Here is a 17,427-nt window from a genome sequence, read left to right on the forward strand (position 1 = left end):
GATCAGGACAGTCTAATTTTCTTACTGGTATCGTTCTGCATTCCTTAGCTCTTTCGTTACCAAATATGAGTGATGACTGAAAAGAATTACGCCATAAGCTACGACCCCAGCCCCTCCATGCAAGTAAACAAAACGGTACAAGTGTGTCAGACAAATCAAAACACAAACACGATCAATTCAAGCCCATATCGCCCCGTTAGCTTGGCCCCAAATCTCGCACCATTGCGATAAGAACGCCCATGCATTCTTCGCCGTCCGGCGGCCGCGTTCTTAACAGGTAGAGGCACGTAGGCGACTCGGTCGCCCAGGCACTGAGCTATTGCCACTCGAGCGTAAGGAAAGCAACCCGACGACCCGAAAGCGGCCAATTTTGCAGCCGCGATGCGGTCGCCGCGCCACTCGCGGCATGTCCGTGCATCATTCGGTCCAGAGGCATGGCGCCCCCCGTGACGGCACGGCGCACGCGTCGCCGTCCGGTGCAGTGCACCAGGATCTGTGGAATGGAGCGCCGCCCGGCCCTCGCACGCGATCTTCCCGCATTTTTCTCCCTTCTCTTTAACCTCCACCAATCGGCGATGCAAGCGACTTTTACCTCTGAAATTCCACCACACGTTCGAATTTGGTCACGTAGAATGATTGTGTTTTGGACTTCCAAGTGATCCAATGGCGGGGTTCCGTGAATGCCAGGGGCTAAGGGGCCTTTGGCCACTTGATAAAGTACGGTCACCACCTGAGTCCAGAGTGAAGAGATTCTTACCTCCATGACCTGAGGCCGCTATCGGACCGTCGCCGTTGCAGACCGGCTCAAAGTTATCGTGCGCGAGTTAAGAAGGCAACGTGAGGCCTATCCAAGACCGTCTCGAATCCAACATGGTAAAGGGAGAAAGCAAAAGCGCAACCGAGACATGGGCGTATGACTGCTGCCCACGCCTCGATAAGTAGCCACAGGAGGAGTTCACTTGATTTGGTCTTGGAGAAATTGAGCACAGCGACTGCCAAGCAATCTTGTGCCAAGCCTACTACTACGACTTATTCAAAGTCTATAAAAAAAATAGAGGTTGTTGCAATGCCCATTAACATACATGGAAAAAGCTCAGCCGTTTTCGTTCTACTATGCTATTTGTACAGATAAATATTTTACAACTATGCAATAATCAAATATAATAAATCACCACATCCGGGGCCACCACCCCGACATAAAGTCAGACCGTCCCTTTTGAAACGCATCGACCGAGCCGACACCCCTACCGCCGAAGCGGGACGAGGATGTCACCCAACCAATGTTGAGATAGAGCCCCACCTCATAGAGCTGCCACTCACATTGTTCCCGAGATCGTCATCTCGACGTACAATTAGAAACCACCCGAAGCCATCGTCCCGACGTCCACTGTCCCCGACGACGAATAGATCAATGCAAACTGCAACATGCTGACTCTCCAAGGCGATGCCTCAAAGAAGGAAACGACGTAGCCGCCGTCATCGCCCGCTTTGACCATCCGAAGCTAGGGATTTCTCCCGGGGAGTCGTGTAATGGAGCTCCATGGCAACACCTTCAAGAAGGGGAACGACGCCATGGCCATGGCGCCGCTGTTGCCGGCACCGACCCAAGGTCAGTGCTAGACTTTCGTCCGGAGCTCCTCCACACCTCCGAATCCGAGCAGATCCGAAGCGTTGTGCAGCACCTTCCCGCTGCGCCAAGCTACCTCCGCCATCGACCACCAAGCTCACGTGCATCACCACCCTGGCCACACCCACCTTCATACCAGAACCAGAAGTGCCAAACCACTGCCGCCCGCCGTCGCAGCAGCACCACACAGAGCCGACGAGCAGAGTCGCGCGAGCGGTTGCCCTGAGCAGCATGGGCTGCGGGCAATTGGGTTGTGCGGCGTTGCTGCTCGAGGCGAGCGATGGTATGTCGGGGCGGCGGCCCCGGAAGGCGGTGCTGGTTGATTGCGCTGGGCGCGACGGAGCGGTGGATGTCGGGGCGGCGGCCCCGAAAGAATCATTGTGGCGACCAGACTCCTGAGGCAACGATGATGGTGGGAAGCGATGTTGGCAATGCAGTAATGGTTGCGGTAGTCGGCTCTTCTTCGATGTGTCCACGGTTTTTGCCTCGGTTTGCTTGTTGCTGTGGAGTCGAAGCTGCGGCGGCGGGGCCTGTGGTGTACGATGACTGGCTGCAGCTGGCTCGTTCGGCGATCTATCGTGGCACAGCCGTGCCTGGTTTTGTTCTTCTAAATTCTTCGTCAGATTCGGACTTGCGTTGTCTGACTGCAGGTCGACTTGTCGTCGATAAGGGTGGGCTTTGCCTTGTGTTGTTTAGTCTATAGGAGTGGGCTTGGCCCTTGTTGTTTTGGTTTTTGCCCGGTTTCCCGTAATTAACCAGGCAATTCTCTTCTACTTAATTAATAGATGAGGCAACCTTTGCCTTCGTTTTGAAAAAAATATAATATATATATATATATATATATGTATATATATATATATATAAATCAATGAAATATATTGCAACCAAAATCACACAGCAATCCATGGTGCATCATCTCATTGCGTCGAAAGGAGCAACAGTGAAAATCACACCAATAGATAGGAAGCGTCAGCTCATCTTGTATTATGTCTTTGGGCAGATTAAGTTCTGATAATGGCGTCAGTGATTACAAGAAAATTCAGCCTCAGGATATGTGAATGTACAAACTTTAGCGCTCGAGGCCAAGGCACCTCCAGCGATAATAAAATAAAAAATCAAGCAGCGGCAAGGAACGACATAATACATACAGAGATCTCGTTAATTTCCAGTGCCAGGGCGAAAGATTTCTGATCACATTACAACAAGTACAGTATTACAGGTGAACTTGACATCGTAATTTGTTTTCTTGGGATAGTAATCATTATTTGCTACTACATCTCACTAAACTCCAGAGTTTGGTTTTGCAAGCAGCTTCTTTGGTAGTTTATCCAGTGGGGTTGTTTTCAGAAGGAACAGTCTGGCCGCACGCTCTTTTAAAGTGCCACCGCATTTTAGTCCATGAGTCTGGAGCTCAAGCTTTAGCTTCTCCATGCCAAGTACCTGGATGACAACAGAGTTTATGAACGACATGATATGTCAGAGACACTTCAAACTTCAAAACATATAAAGAGTGCAACATGATATGTCAGAGATACTTCAAACTTCAAAACATATAGTGAGTTCTACAGCGAAGTGTGTAAAAACAATCAAAGATCTAGACAAATGAGATTCAACAGAAGATGGCAAATAAATTTTACATACTCCCTCTGTTCCAAATTATTTGAATTTCTAGTTTTGTCTTAACTCAAACTTCTCTATATTTGACCAAGTCTATAGAAAAATGCACTAAGATGTGCAACATCAATCAAACATATAATGTAAGGAAATGTATTTTATGATGAATTTAATGAAAAAACAATTTTGGTGTTGGTGAGATGTTAGTATATTTTTTCTCTAGACTTAATCAATCTTATAGAAGTTTGACTTAGGACAAGCTAGAACTTCAGGAAATTTGGAACAGAGGGTGTACTGAACATAAGGTGGACATTAGAACAAAGAGCTCAGACCAAAGTAGTGTGGAGCTGGATGTCTTGTCATGAACCACAGTTCATAACTTGTTAAATGATAGAGGGCAGGGGTGGCACACAGCATGAAGGATACGAGATACTAGAATAGGGAGAAATAGACTATAGATGAGAGAAGAATCTTGATGATAGAAAGACTGATTATTTCTTAGTGCTTCATCTCCTAAGCTATGCGAAACGCAGACTACTATAGAGATGATTCAACTTGTCACCTAAGACTTCCAAACATAGATAAGAGAGAAGAATTTCGATGGTAGAAAGACATATTATTGCTTGAACTTGTAAGTTATGCAATGCATAGACTGATAGACAACAGAGATGACCCAGCTTGTCACCAAAGACTCCCAGGGATTAAAATCCAATATAAAGAGAAGTAAAACTATTCTGATCATTAGTTAGAATTGCCAGGTCAAAATTTCTAGTACTCCCTCCAATCCATATTAACTGTCGCTGGTTTGGTACAACTTTGTAAACCAGCGACAATTAATACGGATCGGAGGGAGTAAGAAAATTTTCTAATCAAACAAGAGGGAGGTAGCAACTCCTGCTGTCCTAAGGGCCCATAACTGCAGTACACCGGCTATAGTACCTCGATGATTATAAGTCGACTGTTATCACAGGTGGATCCACTGAATGACAATGGAAGTTCTACACAAGCTAATTATGCAGGTTGAGTACAAATAATATATATGAGCTTCTGCACCAGCTGATTATGCATAAAAAATTCACAATTCCCATCAGCACCTCATGTAAAGATAAATTGGGCATAGAATAGGATGAGCTAGTGTTTCGGAGGGTAACATTAAACTTGTTGAGTATCAGAAAACAAACTATTGTGACTAGAACCATGAATGCTATTTTGATGGGCTGAAAGTAATTTGATCTTTAAAACTCTGGTTTAGGTAACTTGTGCTGTCATTGTGATAGTATGACATGTGTACACAAATTATGCTATATTACCACTAATTGGTACTAGCAGCTGACTTACTGTCAAGTTACTGAATTACCACGAGAATTCAGCTGCCTAGAGCAACGTCTCCTTTTATTTATGACAAAATCACTACTACCTCCTATCAACATGTCTGGCACAGTGTTATTATGTAACTGTGGTGATAAATATGTACCCGGAGGGGTTAAAAACACAACATACCTCCAATTCTGCTGCTGAACTGAACGTTGCCAGATCCACAGGCTCCTCTGAAAGAAGAGACTTGTTATTTACATCAGCAGATTCTTCTAGTGGAGGCACCACAGGGTCATTAAGGAGTGATGATGTAGCTGAACCGGTGTTATCCACATCTGTTTTATCATCTGATTTCAGAACTTCTTCTGAAAGAGCACTCTTACCATTCTCAGAAGTTCCATTCTCAGAAGTGTTCTCAGGAGCATCTGATTTCAGAACTTGTTCTGAAAGAGCACTCTTAACATTCTCAAAAGTTCCATTTTCAGAAGTGTTCTCAGGAGCAGGCTGAACTGCCGTTCCCCCCTCACACTCCAAACTACCTCCCGACTCAAAATCACATCCTGATCTAATCTTTACTTGCATGGATTCCTGAAGAGCATCTCCATTTTTCTCTGAATCACTGCTCTGGGACTTCTCGCCTGAGGACTCTCCTTCTGAATGTGACCCAGAAACTGAAGCCAGATCAACCTTCTCCTCCTCACTTTTGTCGGATTCATTTGAGTAATTCCCATGATCAAGAGCTATGGGTTTTGCATCTGCACCCTCATTATCATCCACATCACTGTCACTGTCACTATCACTCTCATCATCTGCTACTTTCTTCTTGCCCATCCTAAAACAAGTTCATTCAATCAGGCAGTTAGCACCGTAATAGAATAACACACACAGTCCAGCACTCTTCAGTGTAGCATGCTTGATTATACTTTATTAGCTAACTGAAAACAAGATGCACATTTGCAACAGAGAAACCTTTATAGCCTCTCATCCCTCAACTGACTGAAATTAGCCACTTACGAGAGCAACTACTATATACATTTCAGCACAAATAGAACATAAAAGTAGAATACACCACCAATATATCATGTTTGTCACATAAAATCAAACATAGAGCACCACCGTATTTGTGGTTACGATTTAAGCTAAAATAACTATTAGACAGGACCTCAAGCATGTAAAAAGCACGGTCCAGACTTATCCTTGGCATCCAGACTCAATTTTACCAGACCAGCTACTAGATTATACTCCCTCCTTTCCGGTTTATAGGGCTTATCTCAAAATTTTAGTTTTTCCATTTCATAAGGCTCAATTTGGTTGTTTTCCATCACATGTTCAGATTCCAAGGTGCATTAAATCATTGCATGCAAGTACTAAGAGAAAATTGACCAATGCATGTAATTTATGCATGCATGCATTGCAATTAATGCATTGGTAAACATACTTTTTGAGGAAAACAAGAGCATTAATTGGGTGCTTTTGCAAACTACAAAAAGTATTCCACCACTCACCATCTACCTTGGTTGGTGAGAATTTTGAATTGAGCCTTATAAACCGGAAAGGAGGGAGTATTAACTTGGCTAACTTATCAACAAAATCAAACACTAAAATTCCAGAGGAAAACAAATACATTTATGAAATAAGCTACTAATTCACATAATGAACTATGGTTGAAACAATATGCATGAGTTTATATCAAATTTATAGCAATATAATTGATGTACAGTCGGGTATACACCACAACAGAAAAGTTGTTGTTCTAGCACTCACCAAATTTTAAGCTTCTTTGCATCATGTGGCTTGGGGACAGCCTTCCTCTTCCCAAGGGAGGCACGTACCGACTCCTCCATGGCGTCGACGCAGCTCTCGGCATCCTTGCGGTACTTCTCGAGGTACTTGTCGACCTCGGCAGCTCGGGCGCCACCGCGGCCTGACTCTTTGGCCTTCTTCTTGAGGAAGTCCTCGGCAAGCTTCTCGAGCTGGCGATCCGCGGCCTCGGCCCTCCACTCCTCGAGGCGGCGCTCGGCGTTGACGTGGCGGAGCCGGCGGCCGTTTATGTCGCGGCAGGCGTCGAAGTTGCTGGTCTTCTTCTGGCCGGCCTTGGAGGCGGCCCCACGGAGGAGGGAGCCGAAGCCGCCCTTGCCACCGCGGAGGCGGAGGAGCGCGGACGCGGAGGGGAATTGCCCGTCGGGGAAGGACGCGAGGACGGATGAGGGCGAGACGTCGAGGCGGCCGGTGACGAGGCGGAGGGATGCGGCGGGGACGCGGGAGAGCGCGGAAACGGCGTCGAGGAGCGCCGCGCCGGATACGGTGGGCGTGGAGAACCGGAGGCAGTGGGTGCGGCCGTCGAGGAGCCGCACCAGGATCTGGTACTGGGAGGCCTCGGCCATGGCGCGCGGTGGACGGTGGTGGTCGGCGAAACCCTAGCGTCCTGCCTCTGGCCTCTGGCGGAGGTCGTTGAAGGGAAGGGGAAAAGAGAGAGAGAGAGAGAAAGAGGGGGCTAGACTTTTTGACATGAAGCGCCTAGGATTGGTATAACTCAGGCCGTCCGATCTCGCGTTCGGGAGCCTATCCGTCCGTCCGCGTGCGTCCCCGATTATTCCACACGCCGGTCTGCCCACAAGCAAAGGAATCGGCCGACGCGGAGACCTCCAAGCCCAGATCCCCTTCCCCTCCGACGCCGCCACCGCCAGCTGGCCTCCCTCGCCTCTCCCTTCTCCGCCTTGTCTCTGCTCCTCTCCGCGCCGAGGCCGCCGCCACACGCCGCCGTTCTCGGCCTACTTCCCCGGCCTCTCCCCGTAGACCAGCACAGGCCACGGCGACGGCGTCGAGAGAAGACGCCGCTGTACACCGACCGACAGGCGGGTCCCACACGTGGTGTGGGCGCCCCACGTCAGGGTGACTTCCGAACTCATTTCTGCGTGCGGTTGAAGTCACCCTATTCCGTCCGCGACTCCTCCCGTCCCTCCCTCCTGGTGTGGAGTCCAGGTCGGACTCACCGCGCCTCCGATTCGATCCCCCCACGCCGGGGTTCATCAGGAATCCTAAGCTTGGAAGGGCGGAGGAATTCTGCATACGCATAGCTTCGGGATCCCGCAAGCGCGAGAACGCCCGGAGCTAAACCCGAGTTACTGCTGCGACATGAAGCCCAAGGTTGCCGCCGCCGGCGGCGGCGAGAAGGGCCGGGGAGTGGACCCGTCGCTGCCGCGGTTTAAGTGCCAGGAATGCCACCGGGCGCTAGTCGTCGTCGGCGTGGAGTCATTCCCCGATAGGTTGCCTGCTCACGCTAACTCCGGTACCTTTTTGCTCCCGTTGGATTCGTTCCTCTTTATTATGAGCCTGTAGCGATTGCATAAGTCTTAATCTAGGGCTGCTTTGCGGTAACAATCGACGGCTCTATGTGAGCGAAGAATTCGGCGTAACTGAATTATGTGTGACAAGTGCAGTTTTCTCTAGCAAAAAAGGGGTATTGTTTTGTTGTGTCATATAAGTTCTCATGGAATTGTTGGTAGCTGTTTCTGGAGAACAGTAGTTTTTGACATGTTTGCACTCGATATTAGACGAGAAATATAACTCTGCTACGTGTAAAAGGAATGTTGTTGCATTCATAAAAATTAAACGAGCGAATGCTTGCACGTGTAAAAGAAAATATTTGTATAGTGGTAATTTTAGGTGAAAAGAAGTACTAGCTACCTTTCTTCTTTATTTACATTTCATGATGCTACCTGCTGGAATTGCTTATGTATATAATTGCCAGTCAAATAAAAAACTAAACTGTTTCATTTATATTAGCATAAGATAAGGTTTGGCATTTGCCTTGCTTGTTTTTCTGTAAACTGATGCATCGGTGTCTCGGATTTCGCTTTCAAGCAGTTGAAGTTAATATATTTTTTTGTGCACACTACTAAGTAAGTTTCTCGAAGATTATATTTTGTGGTAGTAATGGTTCTTACTTCTTATGCCATTAATGGACCAGGTATGCATGCATCCTCTGTTCAGGGCAGCATTATGGGGGCGAGCAGGATGGACAGTTCTTACGTTGTGTTGTCCAAGCAGAACAGATCTCAAGGCCCCGGGATTCCCCCACGGCCACCTAGTGCAGCAGCCCGGCATGTTGAGCCTAACCAATCAACAAGAGCAATAGAGGGGTCATATATAATGCTTCCACCTGCCGCTGCTTCCATATACAAGACATCTACCTCCGAAGGAGGTGGCGCGCATCTGTCGCCTCCAAATGTTAACTCTACTAGCCCTTCACCAGGCAACAATTCTGGATTTCACTCTAGTGTGACTGTCTTAAAGCGGGCATTTGAGATTGCTAGTTCACAAACTCAGGTAAATAAGTTGCTTGAAATGTTTCCATACTGGGCCTCTTTGATTCAAAGGATTTTCATAGGATTCTTGGAGGATTAAAATCATTATGAATGTTTTCCTGTCTGGGTTGTTTGATTTGTAGAACTGAATCCCATTGGAACTTTTCTTATGGATTCCTTTGCACTATATTTCAAAGAAATTTCATCCACTCAAGCCACTTGGAAAGAATCCTTTGTTTTTTTCCTGTAGTGCGATCAGACAAACTATAGAACAAATTCAATCTTATAGGATTAGAGTGGGACATGGCATTGCAATTCTGTGTTTTTCCTATTCCTGTTTCTTTTTAAATCCTGCGGATTAAAGAGACTCTGGGTAATTATAGTGTGTGGTGTTCATGTATATGGAACTCTTACCGTTCCATGCTATGCAGTCAACTTGCTTGTATTTACTAATACGGGTATTTTGAGATTGCTGCTTGACAAACTCAGTTTGCAATAAGTTGCTTTAAAATGGTTTAAAATATCTCTGTACTGAGCACATGCATGCATGTGCATTTGCTTCCTTTTCATCAGATTTGCATTGTTTTTGCTGCTGCATGTTGTGTACATTGCATCACTACACTAATCAGTGTCTTGGTTTTTAGAAAGAAAAAAAAAAGCAGTGCTAACACATGTGTGAATATGACATATATTGCAGGTTGAGCAGCCACTCTGTCTGGAATGTATGAGGGTGCTTTCTGATAAGATGGACAAGGAGATTGAGGATGTAAATATTGACATCAAAGCTTATGATGCATGTCTTCAACGTTTGGAGCAGGAATCCTACAACGTCCTTAGCGAAACTGATTTCCTCAAGGAGAAAGAGAAGGTGTTGATCTCTATTTAATAATAACATATACATGTTAGATGGTAATGATTGAGGTCACAAGATGCAGAGTTTATTGTGTAGTTGTTATCCTAGATGCATGCCTTTATCCTACAGACCTACATGCAAGAGATTCTTAATTCTAAGAACTGTAGTGAACTCCAGTTTCATGCTACTTGCTCCTGTCATATCAAATAGCAATAGATGAAATTGTGTGCCAGTCTCTCATAAAAAAGAAAAAGGAAACACATTTTTCTTATGATTCATGTGTATAATATGTCTTGAGCAGCTACCTAAGATAACAGAAATTACATGAAATATTATTATTAGCTCGATTTCGGGTTTACTTTTGTATGAGTTATGTAATTGACCTTGTATTGTACTCCATCCGTATCAAAATATAAGATGCTTTTTGACACTATCATAGTGTCAAAAAATGTCTTATATTTTGGTACAGAGGGAGTACATTCTAAACACAGCTAATTACAACGTGGAGAAGTAGGAAACAGTTTATGCCCGCTATGCTGAATTGATGTCTACTTTTCTGTACATACACTTAAATCCTATCTAGTTAAGAGAAGTGCTCAGCTTCGGACAAGAAGATAATGGAAGACAAAGGAATATTTTTTATTAATAAATCAAAGTAGGCACTGCACCAGTACCTTCAATGAAAATGTATACATTTTCAATTCTACAGTGTAATAAATCATCTATATAAAGATATATTGAAGTGTATCCTATGTTTTTAAAGCGTCCCTAAGGCGACGCCTAGGCGACGCCTAGGCGTCGAAGCGCTCCCCCTCCGCTTTGGAAAATCGGCGCCTAGGCGTCCAAAGCGCCCGCCTAGGCGTCGCCTAGGCGCCAAAGCGCCCCCCCTCCCTAAGGCGGTAAGGCGTCGCCTTAAAAACATAGAGTGTATCCATTCATGATTTTTGCCAGTGTACTGTAGAAGATATTCCTTATGTGTTAAAATTTTAATTGGCACATTTTATTTTCCGAACTGGCAGCATTCATTAGTTTCTTGAAGATATTTTCAGTTAGCACTTTACAAATTCGATTTTCAATTATGTGTATTTTGCCATTTCAGATAGAGGAAGAAGAAAAGAAACTAAAAGCTGCTATTGAAGAAGCAGAAAAGCAATATTCAGAAGTTAGCTCTGAGATGAAGGATCTTGAAACAAAGTCTAAACAATTTGAAGAATTAGAAGAGCGGTTGGTGTTTTCTTCACCATGCCACTGTTCAGGCATCATATTTTTAGTCTTACAATTTTTCTAGAAGAAGAAGGATAGATTCTCAAATTAATTTCTGTTTACTTTCGGGTGTGAGCATGTATACTTGGCACTAGAGGCGATACACCTGATCATTTTTTCTTCATGATGCAGATGCAGCATGGTATTGTTCTAGAGTATAATAGCTGTGATATGGTTACAGTAAAAAGCATTAGGACTACTGAAGGCATAAGGACAGTGTTATAATGTTTCTAGTATAGTAACTACTCCTCATTTCAAAATGTGACTGTTCGAAATTAAATTGATTGTCTTCTATTAGGTAGTATACTGTTAAATGAAAATAGTTTTCTATATAGTTGGCACCAAAAGATATCACCAGTGGAGCACAGGCATGGTATTGCTTTTCCAATTAAACAGTGGTTTTGGGCAATCTGATTATTTTCGGCTGGCTTATGTTAAGCTCCAACTACTTTGTAAACAAAACTAACGTGTCATAGTTGTATTCAGGTATTGGCATGAATTCAACAGCTTCCAGTTTCAGCTGACATCTCACCAGGTATATACCTATTACAGGCCACACATTGTCAGATTAAGAATATACTTACTGATTTGTCATATTCTGAGATCTACTCCCTCCGTTCACTATTATAAGATGTTCTAACTTTTTTATAGATCGGATATTGTAGACATGTTTTAGTGTGCTTGCTCACTCATTTCAGTCCACATGTTGTCCATATTGAAATATCCAAAACATCTTATAATAGCAAACGGAGGGAGTACATTCTTGTTGGCACCACAATTAACAGCATTTCCCAACTGATGTTTCAAGTCAGCCATGCATCTTATTCCAGATCAGTGAATAGTTATATAGTTTATTTTATGCTCCTGTATTTTCTTGGCTTAACTAAAAATATTTTGAAAAGCCAATATATAAAAAATCCAAATGACAGTCACGCACCAGTGGTGTTTTTATTGGGAAGACAACAGTGAGCATACGTGGTAGAGACGAAACCTTGAAAGCAGGTGGGCTGGGCATGCACCCACCCTCTAGTCACCGAGCAAGCCAATATGGTCTATTCTGAGTTAGCATTGTTACGTTTCGTATGCTTTCTTTTAAAGCATCACGATTTGTCTTCTCAAAATGCATTTTTTAATATCTGAACTGCTTGTTAGCATTTTCCCTTGATGCTCCAAGTCATGGCTGAATATTAGTGTATTCCACTTTTCAGGAAGAAAGAGATGCGGTTTTGGCCAAGATAGAAGTTTCACAGGTCCACCTGGAACTGTTAAAGCGCACAAATGTTCTCAATGATGCATTCTATATTTCACATGATGGAGTGATTGGAACAATAAACAACTTCCGTCTCGGTCGTCTGCCTAATGTACAGGTAACTATACAAGCTATAATCTGTGCTGCACATTGCTACTGTTATTTGTTTCAATTATGACATCACTGTGTTTGAAGGATGGCAATCAAGACATTAGTTAGATACATTTGTATAATTGGTACAAATGTAACATCCATGTAGTGTTCGTGGATGAGGGTGATCAACTCTATGCACACACTGGCAGTTTTATAGATATTTATAGTGGCTACTAAAATGTTAACTTAAAATGGAGCTGCTGACTTTTGACACTGCAACTTTGGATAGTTATGGCGTACAAGATTATGCTGGAGCTGCAGTGCACCATCGTTGCGTGCACACTGAATTGAACCGAATCATACATTAGATTACTATAAATTTTCATTCAGATGCATCTGTAGTTCATATATGCCTATTTGTAGTACAGAAAAAGTTCTATGCAGTCATTCAGTCAAGGGACGCATCCATTTGTTACTCGCCTAACTGGTAGTGATCCGACGGTTATAATTTCAAAGGTCATTTGGCTTAATAACGAGGCGGCACTCCTGCAATAGGAATCAGTTTTTTTAGAATAAAGAGAGATATGCAGATTCCTTGGTTTTTTTTACTGGATATGCAGACCCCTTGTTGATTCATTTCACTGCCCTGCGTGCTTCACTTGTGTTCTGTTGATCTATTAAATCTGTATTTGGAGTATACACATTTTATCTTATGTACTAACGCCACAAACCTCTGTTGCCTTGACTGTAGGTTGAGTGGGATGAGATAAATGCTGCTTGGGGTCAGGCTGCTCTTCTGTTACACACCATGGCTCAGTACTTCCCGAAATTTCAGTATCCTTGACGCACATGCCCTTTTTTATCTTCATCTATTTACTGGTAACAAGTGCCTATTCTTGTATTGCTAAGTTGCTTAAATGAAAAATTTTAGTAATTCTTACGTACACTAGAACTGTTCCAAGAAGAGATGATTTTGCTGTGAGTTCCTGAGCTTCTATGCAGATATCGAATCAAGATTCACCCTATGGGAAGCTACCCAAGAGTAACAGACATCAACAATAATACCTATGAACTGTAAGCATTATTCTGCAACTGTACTCCCTTTTTTCCTAGGATGATATCTAGGTCTCCCTCATGGAATAGAAGAATGATGGTTATATTATTGAACCTGTTCAGTATATGGTAGTAAAATAGCTGGACTGGACATCCTTTGCAGATTTACAGACTTATTTATCATTTACTAATGTAAGGCATTTGTTATGTTGGTCGGTGCCTGTGGGAGTATATCAAAGGGAAGTTATAAAATCATTGTTATCCTTTCTAGTTGCTGGCAGTGTGCTTCGGGTGTCCGTTTTTTTTTTCTCTTGTTGAGCAGTGCATGTTCATCGTGCTTGGGAAGTTAACAAGATGCATTGTTGATGTTCAGGTTTGGTCCTGTGAATTTATTCTGGAGCACCCGATTTGACAAAGCCATGACATGGTTCCTCACTTGCCTGCAAGAGTTCTCCGAGTTTGCCATAAGTTTGGATAAAGAGAACAATGTTCCATCTGATAAGTCATTGAAGCTCCCCTACAAGTAAGGATTCTTGCAACTATATTGGTTCTGGCGCTATTTCTGAATTTCACGGCATGTCACTGATGATTTTAACATGAGGTGAAATCTGTTCAGATGATCTAAGTTTTACTGGCAACCATATAAATTTTTATTTATATGTGGTCAAGTGATTTCTGTGATTCTATTTTTTTCTTTGGTTCATACGAAAATTAGTTTGACTACTAAGTACCGGATTACTCAAGGGCACTGGCGGAGCTAGGCAAGAAGTCTTAAGATTGAAAGATATCTTAAGTATGCACCATTAATTTGATCTCTTCATTTCCCAGGATTGATGGTGACAAAGTAGGGAGCTACACAATCTTCTTAAGTTTTAATAAACTGGAGAACTGGACAAAGGCTCTAAAATATATGCTTTGCAACCTGAAGTGGGTTCTCTACTGGTTTATTGGCAATACAAGTTTCGCGCCGCCATCTGCATCTTTGTACTTGGCGCAGTCTCCAAACAAGAAGGGTTGATGTGATGTTTAAACCAGATGGAATCACCGACCTCAGATGCTGGATCGTTGATTGTAGCCGCATGTTGACCAATCACAATACAATATGAAATTGATGTACATAAATACCAGGCATAGCTAGTTTTCTTGTTGCTTCCAAGTCATCCATGCATGTACCTGCCCAATGTATATAAATATGGACTGGAGTGAGTTCCATTAATATGTACTCCCTCTGTAAAGAAATAGATCGTTTAGATCAGTATTATCAGCTTTGCGCTACAAGTGCAGAGAAATTGGAAGGGCGATGCTAGGCGCCGGCGCACCGGCCGAAAGTTTCAGCCGGTCCTGCCCCAGCCCTTGGATGCGAGCCCGCGTGGCCATTGGATGTGGCAAAAAAAAACGATTTGGCCTGGGCTTCTTCTACCTCGGGTTAGATCTGCAGCTCCTGCTCGGTGCCCTCGTCGCCGCGCCTCCAGTTCCCTCTGGTGGCCGTCCTCGTCGCCGGTCTCCGTCCTCGTTGCTGGCTCGCGGCCCTCGCCCCTGGTCGCCGGTCGTCGTCCTTGTTGCCGCCAGGTTGCCGTCCTTGCCCCCGATTGCTGATCTCCGTCCTTGTTGTCGCCCGGTCGCCGTCCTCGCCCCCGGTCGCGGTCCTCGTCGCCCTCGGTCACCGTCCTTGCCGCTCCCGGTCGCCGGTCGCCGTCCTCGTCGCCACCGTCGTTCGCTCGGCTCCCCTGATTGAAGCTTTTTTTGTCATTACCGCTTGAAGCTTTTTCTCCTGGCGGTTGAAGCTTTTTCATTGCCGTTTGAAGCTTTTTCCACCATTGAAGCTTTTTCTCACGGTGGAAGATTTTTCCTCATGCCACTCTTGAAACTTTTTCTCTAGCTGGATGAAGCTTTTCCACAAATGGTTGAAGCATTTTCTTACTTGGTGGAAGCTAGACACTTGACTAGTTCCAGCAAAAAACAATGCCGGCTGTAGCAAAAAAAGATGCTGGATGTAGCAAAAATCTATTGGTCCAGCAAAAAACAGATGTCATTGTAGCAAAAAATTGACACGGTTGTAGCTTTTCTCTCAATGGTTGAAGCTTTTCCCCTCTACGGTGGAAGCTTTTCTGTAAATGATTGAAACTTTTTTCGTTTTGAGCAGCGCCTGGGTGAGATCACAGAGAGACGCCATGGCTGTCGTTGAGGAAGATATGTCAATCTCTGGTTGAAGCTTTTTCAACTGCGAGTTGAATCTTTTTGTCAAACGGTTGTAACTTTTCCTGTATTCTGTTGTCTGGTTGAAACTTTTTTATCTACTGGATGTAGTTTTTTGTGTCCATGGTTGTAGCACGGGAAAACGTTATTTGCAACTCTCCCAGTACCGCGGTTGCAGCTCCTCCCCGTGGCCATGGTTGTAGCACGGGCACCTCGGTCCTCCCGGCGTTTTGAGAAGGAGAAGAAAGGAAGTGAGGGATAAGGAAAAAGGGGGTGGGGGTGGGGGTGGGGGTGGGAACACGAGCGGGGCTGCAACCATGGTCGGCGAGGACTTCGATCTTCCAAGCTACATCCATGGCCGACGGCGAGCTGCTCGCGTGGTGCAACGGGGGAGGCGAGAGATGCATGCGTTGTGGGGCGAGATTCACGTCAGGTTGAAGAAAGCCGAGAGGATAGCGTTTGGTGGCCCCCGTGTCTACGTGTCGCTTGATGGGTGGCTGGGACGAAGCGCGCGTGGACACGACCGGCCCAAAGTTTGGCCGGCACACCGCGCCCAATCGTTTCCCAAATTGGAATGACAGCGAATGCAGTTTCAATGTACCTGCGTTGCGCCCGACACCCTATATTCGTAGGTGTATTTCTTTGGAAGTACCTGTAGCTTTAGTTATACGGAGTACTCGCTAATATCACAGGTATACAGGATTAAAGATAGGCTTTTCAGTAAAAGGATTGCAATTGAATTGGAGTATCGATACTTGTTCATATATAGCCATTCTATGTTACTCCGCTATGAAAACTGATATCACCCTCAATTGAAAACTGATATTGCCCTCAACTAGAGTATCGATACTCTTTCATATATAGTATGATTGGTTTGCTGCCAATATTTAGCTAGCCAAATATTGGCAATACCAATATTTGCCAACTATCGGTAACTTTGTGTGAGATACGCAAGACAATTCGATAACTAACCAAGTAGGAACCAATATTTGGTACAATGCCAAACATTGGCATGTCAATTTTTGATACCAAACCAATTATGCCCTTTGATCTATCATCATGGGGTGAGAGAAATGGAGGTGGGTTAGTTTCATGTTGCCACGGGCTGAGCTACCCCGTTTCTTCTGCCCCACTCACTACACGGCCTTCGGCTATGGGGATGACAGACCAATTATGCCCTTTGATCTATCATCATGGGGTGAGAGAAATGGAGGTGGGTTAGTTTCATGTTGCCACGGGCTGAGCTACCCCGTTTCTTCTGCTCCACTCATTACACGGCCTTCGGCTATGGGGATGACAGACCAATTATGCCCTTTGATCTATCATCATGGGGTGAGAGAAATGGAGGTGGGTTAGTTTTATGTTGCCACGGGCTGAGCTACCCCATTTCTTCTGCTCCACTCACTACACGGCCTTCGGCTACGGGGATGACAGCCCAAAAACACTTCGGATGAGATGCAAAAAAATGACAAGTGTGCACCAGCCAGGAATCAAACCCGGGTCTGTACCGTGGCAGGGTACTATTCTACCACTAGACCACTGGTGCCTTAATGAGCATTTCACTCGCAAAAACGTTTGTAAGCAGGAGATAAGAGTGTACCAAACTTGCGAACAGCGATACAGTGCCCTGCAGAGCTCTTGTGTTTTTCCTGCATTCTGTCAGTTGCATCCGCTCGATCGAGAGTAGATTGTTCACACTGTTATAGGGTGCGAAGACAACAGAACGCCTTGTTTTCTTATCAATTTTGACGAGTGGTTAGTATTTTACACTCCTTGCCTCAGTTAGGTAGAGTGACTGCTGCATCTATCCGTCCCAGCTGTGCGTTTCACGGTCTCAACTTGCTCATTAAAAAAAATC

At 44.6% G+C, this 17,427-nt stretch overlaps 2 protein-coding genes across 2 annotated transcripts; one reads left to right on the plus strand and one right to left on the minus strand.

The window, feature by feature from the left end:
* Window positions 1–2,757: 2,757 nt before the first annotated feature.
* Window positions 2,758–7,040, minus strand: LOC119268804 (replication stress response regulator SDE2-like). The gene is made up of 3 exons (XM_037550509.1): window positions 6,320–7,040; window positions 4,742–5,387; window positions 2,758–3,067 (listed from the first exon to the last, which is right to left on the minus strand). The coding sequence occupies exons 1-3, from the start codon at window positions 6,937–6,939 to the stop codon at window positions 2,909–2,911; spliced, it is 1,425 nt and encodes a 474-aa protein (XP_037406406.1). The 5' UTR covers window positions 6,940–7,040; the 3' UTR covers window positions 2,758–2,908.
* A 147-nt stretch (window positions 7,041–7,187) lies between these two features.
* Window positions 7,188–14,641, plus strand: LOC119268803 (beclin-1-like protein). Its single transcript, XM_037550508.1, has 10 exons — window positions 7,188–7,844; window positions 8,526–8,884; window positions 9,560–9,730; window positions 10,815–10,939; window positions 11,465–11,513; window positions 12,187–12,345; window positions 13,072–13,154; window positions 13,323–13,394; window positions 13,747–13,896; window positions 14,202–14,641. Exons 1-10 carry the CDS (start codon window positions 7,691–7,693, stop codon window positions 14,389–14,391), a joined length of 1,512 nt encoding a protein of 503 aa, XP_037406405.1. The 5' UTR covers window positions 7,188–7,690; the 3' UTR covers window positions 14,392–14,641.
* The last annotated feature ends 2,786 nt before the right edge of the window (window positions 14,642–17,427 follow it).

This window comes from Triticum dicoccoides, chromosome 3A (assembly GCF_002162155.2).
Source record: "Triticum dicoccoides isolate Atlit2015 ecotype Zavitan chromosome 3A, WEW_v2.0, whole genome shotgun sequence".
In the NCBI taxonomy this organism is placed as follows: domain Eukaryota; kingdom Viridiplantae; phylum Streptophyta; class Magnoliopsida; order Poales; family Poaceae; genus Triticum; species Triticum dicoccoides.

Bases quoted from the DNA above. Each gene is read 5' to 3' on its own strand.
- LOC119268804 (XM_037550509.1), bottom strand. From the start codon at position 6,939: ATGGCCGAGGCCTCCCAGTACCAGATCCTGGTGCGGCTCCTCGACGGC. The intron at 5,388-6,319 runs GTGAGTGCTAGA...AACTTGTTTTAG, and splicing joins GCAAAGAAGCTTAAAATTTG to GATGGGCAAGAAGAAAGTAG. The intron at 3,068-4,741 runs GTATGTTGTGTT...GTTGTCATCCAG, and splicing joins GTTCAGCAGCAGAATTGGAG to GTACTTGGCATGGAGAAGCT.
- LOC119268803 (XM_037550508.1), top strand. From the start codon at position 7,691: ATGAAGCCCAAGGTTGCCGCCGCCGGCGGCGGCGAGAAGGGCCGGGGA. The intron at 10,940-11,464 runs GTTGGTGTTTTC...AGTTGTATTCAG, and splicing joins TTTGAAGAATTAGAAGAGCG to GTATTGGCATGAATTCAACA. The intron at 13,395-13,746 runs GTAAGCATTATT...GTTGATGTTCAG, and splicing joins AACAATAATACCTATGAACT to GTTTGGTCCTGTGAATTTAT.